At 44.7% G+C, this 11,026-nt stretch overlaps 1 protein-coding gene across 1 annotated transcript in view; it reads left to right on the top strand.

Moving 5' to 3' along the window:
- pot1 (protection of telomeres 1 homolog) overlaps positions 1-11,026 on the top strand; it is a 213,094-nt gene that overhangs the window by 141,873 nt on the left and 60,195 nt on the right. The window contains exon 8 of the mRNA XM_037683052.1: positions 3,609-3,764. Within this exon, the coding sequence (XP_037538980.1) occupies positions 3,609-3,764 (156 nt within the window). The remainder of the gene's footprint in view (positions 1-3,608; positions 3,765-11,026) is intronic.

Below are 11,026 nucleotides of genomic sequence, written 5' to 3'. Positions count from 1 at the left end.
AAAAAAGAGCAAAAGGTGAACAAATTCTTTTCACCTAGACATTTCTAGCTCAACATTACTATACCATGAGAGGTGATATGGTCCAGCGTTTAATCACACCGGACTGCATCCTTAAGTAGATGGAGAGGCTCATCAGACTGATGGCCGCCAGGTGTTGGTAATCAGCGGCCATCAGCAAGGCAGGCTGCAGGCAGTGGGACCCTTACAATATATATGTATGTATATATGAAACAAAGAGATATTTAACTTCCACCTTCTAAGCCTAGATTAATCAAAAAAGGGATCTGAAACATTTTTGTGAACGGTTTTGGGCCACAGCAAGAAAATCTGACTCAGACACTGATTGGTTGAGTTTTCGACAGATGAGGAATAAATGCACAACTGTTGTCAAAGCAGCAAAACGCAACTATTTCTTATCTCAGACCTCCAAAAATCTAAATGACCCTTACAGCTTCTGGAAAACCATCAAATCTCTTTCAGGCAGCCTCCAATCATCTGACCTCCCATCACAACTTCTCGTTAACTCTGTTCCTGTGTCAAATCAGCACGAGATCCTGAACTGTTTCAACAAACATTTTGTTGCTTCTAGTTCTTTATTTGACACAGTTACTAATGGAAAATCAGCCACTTCACTTAATAATCAAACTTGTACAAATCAAATCTTTCTTACAAGTCCATCCTCAGTTAATCACACCTTCTCTTTTTCTCCGTTCTCAGTCAGTGAGGTTAATAAACTGTTAAAAGATCTTGATCCTAAAAAATCTGCAGGTCCAGATGAACTTCCACCTTATTTCTTAAGGCTGGCTGCTCATATCATCACAGTCCCTGTGACCCACATCTTCAATCTCTCCATAAAACAAAACTCCATCCAGACACTTGGAAAACAGCCTTTGTTCTTCTTTGCTGAAGGGAGATGACCCCACCTCACTGAACAACTATCGACCAATCTCTAAACTCTGCATTTTAGCCAAGGTTCTAGAAAAACTGATAAACTCTCAAATCAAAAATGACCTGGACTCCTTTAACAGCTTACCTCCTCATCAATCTGGTTTCAGGAAATAACAGCACGACGACTGCTTCACTGAAGGTTCTTAATGACGTCGTTGAAGCACTGGATGCTAAGAATTATTATGCCGCACCTTTCTTAGGCCTGTCTAAAGCTTTTGACACTGTGGATCATAACATCTTGTGTCATAAGCTCTCAGAAATCAATTTCTCAGATCACACCATTGGTTGGTTCTCTATCTCTCAGATTGGAGGCAATGTGTTCAACATAATGGTACTTCCTCCAGTTATTTAACAGTCAACAATGGTGTACCACAAGGCTCAGTCTTAGGACCCACCCTCTTTACAATCTACATACATAATGTAGGTAAAAACATCCCTGATGCATCCATACATTTCTATGCTGATGACACTGTTGTTTATTGTCGAGCTAAAACTGTTGATAAGGCTTTCCAGCTTTTGAAATCTGCATTCAACAACATCCAGACAGATTTTTTCCACCTCAAACTTGTCCTAAATGCCGACAAAACCAAAGGGATGCTTTTTTCAAATAGGAAGTTGGTCCCAGCAGTTCTTCCTCTGATCTCATCCTCAACTGATGTCCCCATTGAGTTTGTTGATTCCTATAAATATTTGGGTATCTTGGTCGACTCGCATCTCTCTTTTAAGCTCCATGTGGAAAACTTGGTAAAGAAACATATCCTGTCTAACCCTGAATGCTAGGAAACGCCTTGTATCTGTGACTTTCCTTCTCTCCATTGATTATGGTGACAATATTTACATGAACGCTCGTACAAGAACCCTGCAGATGTTGGATGCTGCAGATGTTGGATGCTGTCTATCATGGTACACTAAGATTCATAACTGGCTGTGATTATCGTACCCACCACTGCACCCTGTATTCACTGGTTAACTGGATATCATTAACTTCACGCAGACTCCCACTGGTACATTTTCATCTTTAAATCATTTCTTGGTCTGCTGCCTTCATACATCTCCTCTTTCATGTCTCTGCGTGAGTGCAGCTACAGCGTGCACTCTCAGGACATTATTACCTGCAGTGTTCCCTCAGTGTGAACTGAACTAGGCAAAAGGACTTCTCCTACTCCGCTCCTGTTTCCTGAAATATCTTGTAAAAAGATCTGAAGCTCTCGACCTTTGACCTCTCTAAGTGACTGACTTTAAGAATCTGTTGGACTCCTGGCAGGGACCAATACAGACATGTTCCTGTTTTTAGTTTTCTACATTCACCTTAGAATCTAGCTGTTTTTTGTTACTTTTCTTTTTACTGTTTTTTTTAGCCATCCTATTTGTTAAAAAAAAAAAAATTGTATGACTTTTTATAACTGTTTATTGTTGTCGCTGTTGTCCATTGTTGTCATCATTCTTTGTTGAAATCAGGTCTCTCTTGTAAATGAGTCCCCGCGGCTCAATGGGATTAACCTGTCTAAATAAAGGTTGAATGCATGTATGATATGCAGGTGGCACACAAATGCATTCTGCTAATTGGGGGCTGCCATTGCAATGCGTAGGAGAGCCCTCCCATGCAAACGCATGAAGCCACCTATTATAAGACACCCAATAAGGGTTTCTTTCTTTCTTTATTATTCCGTCTCCGTTAATGCTAACAAAAAGGCCAGTTTTCCAATAGGAAATGAATGGGAGAAAACTTTTCAAAGAAACTGAGTAATGTGGGGAGCCATTTTGATTCAACATTGACTATAACTCAGTCATTCTTGGAGATATTGAACTACAAAACAGAAACTCATTGTTGGATTTGTCTCAAACTCGCAGAAAGTAATCATCAGACATATCTCTAGAGCTGATTAATGTTTGGAGCCATTTTGAGTCAAGATGGCTGCCATAGCTACCTCAGCAAACAAAAAATTGACTATAACTCGTTCATTCTTTGACATATTGAACTGAAATTAAGTATGATTGTAGCTGAGAGCGAGTTGTAATACATTCCTTATGAAAACCAATTATCCAAGAGCGCTGCCTTAGCTAAAAGAGGTAAAATATGATAACTCGGCCATTTTAAGAGATATTGAGCTGAAATTTGACATATTGGTAGCGGAGAATGATCCCTAATAGATTCTGATTGAAAGATAAAAATCCAAGATGGCCGACAAAGCAAAAAAGGAAAAATACTATAAATTGGTCAATTTTAGTTATATAGAGCTGAAACTTGGTGTGGTGATAGCTGAGAATGTTTCCTATCAAATGCTGTATCAAAATCAAAAATCCAAGATGGCCGACAACTCTACTTTCAAATGGATTTAGCCATTATTACACATTGAGAGCTGAAATTTGGTGAGGTTGTAGCTGAGAACGTTCTCTACCACATACCTAATCCAAATCAAAAATCCAAAATGGCCGCCTTGGCTAAACGAGAAAAAAATACCATAACTCTGACATTTTTAGAGCTATTCAGCTGAAATTTGGCATAATGGTAGCTGATAGCAAATCCAAACACCTTTTCCTATCAAATAAAACATTTAAAAGGGCAGCAGCCTGGCAGCCCCCATCAAAGTTTCTCTAGGAACTTTCTAATTTACAGTACTGTATCTTATTTTTCTTTTTTTTCCTCTTCTTCCTCCCAGGTGTGGGATGGGACCAGGTGTCCCCACCCTCTGCTTGAAATAATCGTTGAGCCAGGTGTCACTGAAGGTCCAACCTCCTTCTCTAAGGCCAAAGAGAGTCTCATCGCTAATGTTCTTGTTTTTGACAACCACATGAATTTTGCCAAACAGCTGAAGGTCAGAATTTAACGTGTCCCTAGGAGTGTCTCCACTTTGTTTCAAGTTTGTTTACTAACACAAAAAATAACTCAAACTAAAGCTTTAGCATATGGGGTGATAACTTTGGACAGGAAATAATACCTTTACTAACATCCTGAAATGTTTATCCTTAATTTGTGCCATAATTAAAGTGTTTTTAAGACAGGCACCAGTTTCAGTTTTAACAGCTGATTCTGAATTGTTTGAAGCCTGTGAAACCAGATTTTAGTTGATTCATAACCCAGCTAATTGTTGCTTGTTTTCTTATTTAAATTTTTATTATTTTTTTAATTCAGACAAGTTACAGAACGTTGTTGTTCTATTTCATATAGGCTTAGCCCTTTAAGTCTGTCGCATGTGGGTTTTATCCCATCACGCAAAGCGTTGCACTGAAAAATTTCGTCCACGCCCACCTGTCATGTGGGCCCCACCCGGTCCGTATAAATTACGTTGAGAGCGGGTAATCGGCTCCCATTTTTCTGCAGCAAGCAACTAGCACTGATCTTCCAACAATGCGATGTCCAGCACCAACACCATCCGCCTGTGCCCGTCCTGCAAGACCGGCTACATGCTGAGCTTCGACCGGCACGACACCTGCGAAGGATGCGTAGGTCTCCGCCATGCCGACCTTGCCTCCTCCTGCCGCCTCTGTGACCTTCTCCCCCCTGAGGAGAGGCAGAGGCGAGCAGCCTTGTTTAAGGCTAACATTGAGGAGTGTCTTTCCATGGCGGGGGACTGTTTGCTGGACGACGCCATTGATTTTTTTTTTACGCCGGTCTCGGAGCGAATCGGATAGTTCTTCCGGGACAGGCGACGTCAGCAGCAGCCCCGCTGCTCATTCCCTCCCAGAGAGCGTAGTGTTGGAACGGGAGAGGCCGAGCGGATGCTCACCCCTCCCGGGCCTTTCCGCTTCAGTGACCACACTGCTCCCAGCCGTTGGTGCCCTCCTCTCGGAGCTGCCCGACATAATCCAGGAGGCGGCTGACACGAAGGGACTTTACATCCTTCTCCTCCCCCCACCCAGATCGGATGATCTAGCGGGAAGATTTGGCTCCACCCCGGCCCGCCGCCCTGACCCCATCTGGCCTCGTTTCCCAGCAGTGAGGTCCTACTGGAACGAGGCTGCAGCTGGACCTAGTAAATTGAGAGCGCCCGTCTCCACCTTTGCACCTATCACCAGAGTGGAGGGGTTTACTGAGCAGAATTTCTCCTCGGTACCCCCCCGGAGCCAAGCCTAGCGGGAACTCTCGGAGCAAAAGTGTCCAGGTTGGACCAGCGTCCAGTTCCGTCTGGGAATTACTATCAGACGGTGACGTCACTCTCCAACCGAGCTCACCAGTGTGTGTTCCAGGAGGCCGCAGCGAACAACAGTGTTGCGCTGCTGGCCTACAGCATCTCAAAGACACTGGAGGAATCAAACCTACCTGAAGAGACAAAGAGCTCACTCTGCAAGGCATCTGACGTCATCCTCAAACTGTGCGCCTCCTCTGCTGTCTGCCTGTCTCGCATCGCCGCCTGGATAAGAATGATCCAGCGGTCCACCTGGCCCCGACTCTCCCCCTCCCTGCCTGAGAAGCTGCAGAAAGACCTGCTGGAGGGCCCCATCATGACGGACGAGCTGTTCAGAACCAATTTCAAGGCCATGCTGGAAAAATAGTAGAAATCGGAGGAGGTGTCAGAGACTGTGCGCCACCTGATGAAGCCGCACTCCTCTCCCCCGTCCGCTGGAGGGATCGCCGTGGCCAGTGACAGCAGTAGAGACGCTCCACAGTTGCAGCAGCGTCCTCTCACCCCACTCCTCCGCCGGCCCCTCCCGCCAGAGAACAGCCCTTCTCATCCCGGCAACTAGCGGTTCAGCGTCTCCCCAGATATCGCCAACAGGTGCCGCCCTGGAACAACCAGCCGTAGGGCTTACGGGGGAGAAGATTTAAGAAATGACTCCTTGCGGAGGATGTGTATGCATGTAATGATGACACGAGTTTTAAAATAAAAGAAAACATCATTCAAAGAATAAAGTGTCTGATTTCAGCCTGACTGTCAGTTCGAATGATCTCACAGCGGCTTCTCTGCACACATCCTCCACACAAAACGAGCCGGTGTCCTCAAAACAAGTTTTTAAAAAGTCACCGCAGCTCGAGAAAACACACACAATGCCCGCTGGACACAGCAACAAAAATGAATGTTTTCGGCAGACCGAGTCCAGGAGAAAATCTCGCTCTCAGCCCAGGGTGTGTTCTACCCCTTCTGACCGCAGCGGAGTCAAACGCGTGTCCCTGTGGCGGCAGCAGCCCTCGCCCAAGTGATGTCGCATGGCTGAGGGCGTGCACGCCTCCCCTCAGCGCATGTCAGCTCACATCAGTTCTGATGTGAACCCGCAGCCCGGCAGCAGCACAGAGGCTTTGACTTGGCTAACGTCCGTAAAAGACATGACACAACACAGAGTGGCAGCAAGCGTGCTCCCTGAACAGCTGGATGAACCGTCTTATAAGCAAGGGTTACACGCTGCTGTTTGCAGCTCAACCCCCACCGTTCAGAGGTATTTTAGAGACGGTTCTGTCATCTTCAGAACAGATCTCATCCCTTCATGCAGAAGTTCAGGAACTACTGGTAAAAAATGTAATTTCCAGGGTTCCCAACGGAGAGGAAAACACAGGGTTTTACTCGCATTACTTCCTGGTTCCGAAACGGACCGGTGGGATGAGACCCATCTTAGATTTATCCATTTTCAACAAGTCAATTTTGGAACGACAGTTTCACATGTTGACAGCCAGACAGCTGTTGGACAATATTCACCAGAACGACTGGTTTACCTTCATCAATCTCAAAGACGCTTATTTTCACATTCCAATCATTCCAAAGCACAGAAAGTTCCTGCACTTCTCCTTCTAAGGGACTCGGTACCAATACAACAGGCTTCCGTTCGGTTACTCCCTCGCACCACGCACGTTTTCAAAATGTGCGGAGATGGTTCTGCAGCCGCTACACAAAGCAGGGATGAGAATTCTGTTTTACCTGGATGATCTGCTGTTGTTGACCCGATCCAGCCAGGAAGCAGCGGCGCAAACCAAAGCGCTGACGGCTCACCTGTTAAATCTGGGCTTCGCCATAAACTGGGAGAAGAGCTTGATTCTCCCAGCCCAGATGATCGTTTATCTGGGAGTGGAGCTAAACTCGGTCACTATGAGGGCCCGTTTATCACAAACGAGAGCCGAAACTCTAAAAAACCAGCTTCGCCACGTGGGGAGTGGTGGCGCAGAGGTTAGAAGATGGGCTTGTGATCGGAATGTCGCAGGTTCACCTCCCGTTACTGTCAACATCAAAATGTGGGTGGAAAAGGTGAAACACCCACACCTCCCTCCACCCTCCTTCGCCCCACTCTGGGTCCCTGAGCAAGGCCCTTAACCCCCACCATCTGCTCCATAAACAGGTCTCTCTTGAAAATGAGTTCTCATGGCTCAATGAGACTTCCTGTATAAATAAAGGGTAAAAAAAATAAATAAAAAAAAACCCCGGCAGAGTAGTAACAGCCATTTCCATCATGAAACTGCTGGGAACAATGTCGTCAGCTCACACAGTGGTCCCGCTGGGCCTACTTCACGTGAGACGTCTCCAGAGATGGTTCGCTCGTCTGTGCATAGACCCTGTAAGGCAGAAGAGGCGGAGGATTTCTGTGCACCCCTCTGTGGGAACTGACCTGAAACATTGGGTAAATCCTCTCACGCTGTCGGAGGGGGTTTCCGTCATTAGACCTACGTCACATGTCTCAAGTTTTCACAGACTGACTCTGTCAGGTTGGGGAGGAACGTGCCTGTCACAAGCGGTGGGGGCTCTGTGGCCAGTTCACACATCAGCTCAGATAAATGTTTTGGAATGTAGCACGGTTTTGAATGTGATTCAACATTTTGCTCCCTTGCTGCAGAATCAACATGTTCTAATCCACACAGATAACAAGGTGACTGCAGCTTACATAAACCGGCAGGGGTCGTGCACTCAGCCCAAATGTTACACATTGCGAGACAGCTGCCGTGTTGGGCACACGAAAACTTGCTCTCCATCAGAGCAGTGTGCATCCCCGGCGTTCTGAACAGGGGAGCGGAAATAATGTCCAGGGGCGGTCCGCGCCACAGGGACTGGAGTCTCCATCCCGAGCTGATTTCTCAGATCTGGAAGAAATTTGGCAGGGCAGAAGTGGACGTATTTGCCACGCGGGAGAACGCCCACTGCCAACTATTGCTCTCACTGAGCCCATGGGACGATCCTCTGTTAGGAATGGACGCGTTTGCCTACAGCCTGTGGCCTAAAATGCTCCTTTACGCTTTTCCCTCAGTCCCTTCTGAGCCGAGTTCAGGAGGACGAACTGTCTGCCATTCTGATAGCCCCCGAGCATGTGAGCGCCCCATGGTTTCCAATCCTGCAACGTCTGTTATCGGGTCATCCGTGGAAACTGCCGTGGAGGGACGATGCTCTCCTCCAGGCAGGAGGAGCGATCAGGAGCCACCCAGATATAGGCCAGCACCTTTGGGTCTGGCCGTTGAGCGGAGCCACTTAAGCCCCTTATCCACGGGGCTTTTTGGTACTCCTATGTAACTAGTTGTGGCCGATTGCGTGTTTTTTCAACAATGCCTTTAATGGTGGAACCCACCCCATTTTTGGGACCTAATTCTCTGAGGTCCCAGGTCTGGTTCTTGTAGGGTCTAGTTGTGACATCAGCGCACTGTAGGTCACTGATTGGTCAGGGGGCGTATTCACTGGTGGAGGGCAGAGATTCAGTCTTCCACCGGAAATCAAAATCCATCATTTTCTTTTTCACCCACATAACAGACAACAAGAAATCGGAGGAGCTTATTTTGGAATATTTTATAAGGTAAAACAAATAATCATGGCACAACCGTGGTCGAATGCTGAAGTTCAGGCATTTCTCTGTTTGCTGGCCGACGAAGAAGTTCAGAGCGAGCTAGATGGAACGAAACGAAATGAAAAGATTTTTCAAGAGGTGTCTGCGCAGATGGCGGTGCAGGGCTTCCATCGCACACCAAAGCAAAGAGGAAAGCTTAAAAAACTAATAGTTGATGGTGAGTGTATTTTATTTACTTTAAGCATATTTCCTTTTCCTCATGCAACCGTTTCTTTGCGTTTTCTGAAAGTACTCTGAACAAACGAGGCTGATGCGGTTACGTCGTCATTAGTTAGCATCATTGCTAACTGTACTCTGTTGCTGTTTTTCCACTCTTATTTTGATGCAGAAAGTCCCACTGAAGATTAAGGTTTGCCAGATTCTGCTTTTGACTGTCCAATCCTCCCCGCTTCTGACCCTTCCCGACCACACCAGCTCCGAGTACATCTACGCCACCGGGCACATGCACGCCACCGGGCAACACGCAGCAGAGCGGCACCAAACAGCACCCGTTACTAGGTAAGAAGAAGCAACAATCGTGTTTAACATCACATTGATCATGTTGATATGAATGTTGTTTTGTTTTTGTTGTAAAACACCTTGCATGTATTCAAACTACTTGTTTATTCAGTTGTAATGTATAAATGTTAAATTTAATTATTCATTTATTACTTAAACTTTCATTTATGAAGTTTATTATTGAAATTATACAGGGTGTAGTGATTTTTGTTCAGATTAACGATGCTCTGTTCTTTTTCTAAATTAGCACAAACCGTTGTAAATGACTACATGTAGTTTATTGATGCCCACCTGCTTACTATCATTAAAGTACTAGACTGCTTTATGAACAGAATCATTTCTGATCTTGTGAACAAACACCTTTTGAAATTAGCAGGAACTTTAATGTAAATAATTTATTTAAAAACTCTACCTGTACTTCATCATCTAACAGCCATTTTCTTGTGTGTTATTCCTAGGCAATAGAAAGCGCAGATCAACAAGTGCAGCAGAGAGCTTTGTTTCTGCACATACAGAACAAGAGGAGATGAACCGGAAGCAGAGAGAGGAACACTTCCATTTTATTTGTGAGGATGTCAAAAAAGCAAGGCAAGAAGAAGCTGCGGAGAGGCAACGCCAAGCTGCAGCAGCGAGGAAGCAGGAGAAGGCAATTAGGAGGGAGGAGATGGCCTTGAGGAGAGAGGAAGCAGATGTTCGCAGAGAGGAAGCAGCACAGCGAAGGCAGGAGGCTGAACAGAGTGCTGCTTTCAATCAGGCACTCCTTGGGGTGCTGGAATCCATTGCTCGTTCCATGGCAAACAGACATGTTTAAAAATATTTAGAGTAGATCATAGTTGATCTATAGAAATGTAGATCCTGCAAGGTAAGCCCACAAATAGCCAAACATGTAGCTTGTTAAGGTTGCATATATAATTAGTGTATAATTGTTTTTTTTGTACAGGTCTTTATTTCTAATAAACATTTTCAAGTCTTGAGCTTCCATCTGATCATCAAAAGTGAAGTGCTTACAGTGTTTTTTTAAGTCAATAGTGTAGATAAGTGAAGTAATTGTTTTTTACCTGTAACAATGCTGCTGAAGATTCTCAGTTATCCTTGACACGGCAAATCCCCCCCAAAAAATATAAAAACAAAACCACAGGACTTTTTTTAAAACTGAAGACGTTTCGCTAATCATCCGAGGAGCACTCACAATTCAATGAAAAAAGGAATATGGGATTAAAGTTATAAAGCTGTGGTGTTCTGTAAGCTTGCTGGAGATTGATCTGCATGTGTCAGTCTCCATAATACAAGCTGACGGCACACCACAGCTTTATAACTTGAATCACACTCCTCGTTTCATTAAATTGAGAAAGAGCCTCGGATGAAAAGTGATACATCTTCAGTTACAAATAAAGTCCAGGTTTTTTATTTATGTATTTTTTTTTGTTTTATCTGTAATGATGAGTACTGAAAAACGTAACCATAATACAGAATGTCCATGTGTTGTAAATGAACATTGCAGTGGAGTTAAAAAGGTGTAGGACTTGTGTAATCTACGTTTACAATCATCCTCATTCAGGAGGTTTTCAGTCATTGCATGTCAAACACCTCGGCCATGATGTCCATCCTGTGGATCCAGCAGCTTCTGTATCTTTTTCACCCAAGGTCAAAAATTCTCTCCACGACTTTCACTGTGGTACAAAGGAGCACTAACTTAATATTACTTAACAGCACTTCAATCATGAAGATAATTTGCAACAGCTTAATTTAAAGAGCTGCGTGGTAAGCATAAGCTCTGAAAGAGTTGTTAAATATCAAATCAAATGTAGGTTATTATGTAATGTACGTA

Source organism: Nematolebias whitei, chromosome 10 (assembly GCF_014905685.2).
Source record: "Nematolebias whitei isolate Nwh7 chromosome 10, NemWhi1, whole genome shotgun sequence".
NCBI lineage: Eukaryota > Metazoa > Chordata > Actinopteri > Cyprinodontiformes > Rivulidae > Nematolebias > Nematolebias whitei.
This window is presented reverse-complemented; position numbering and strand designations above follow the sequence as displayed.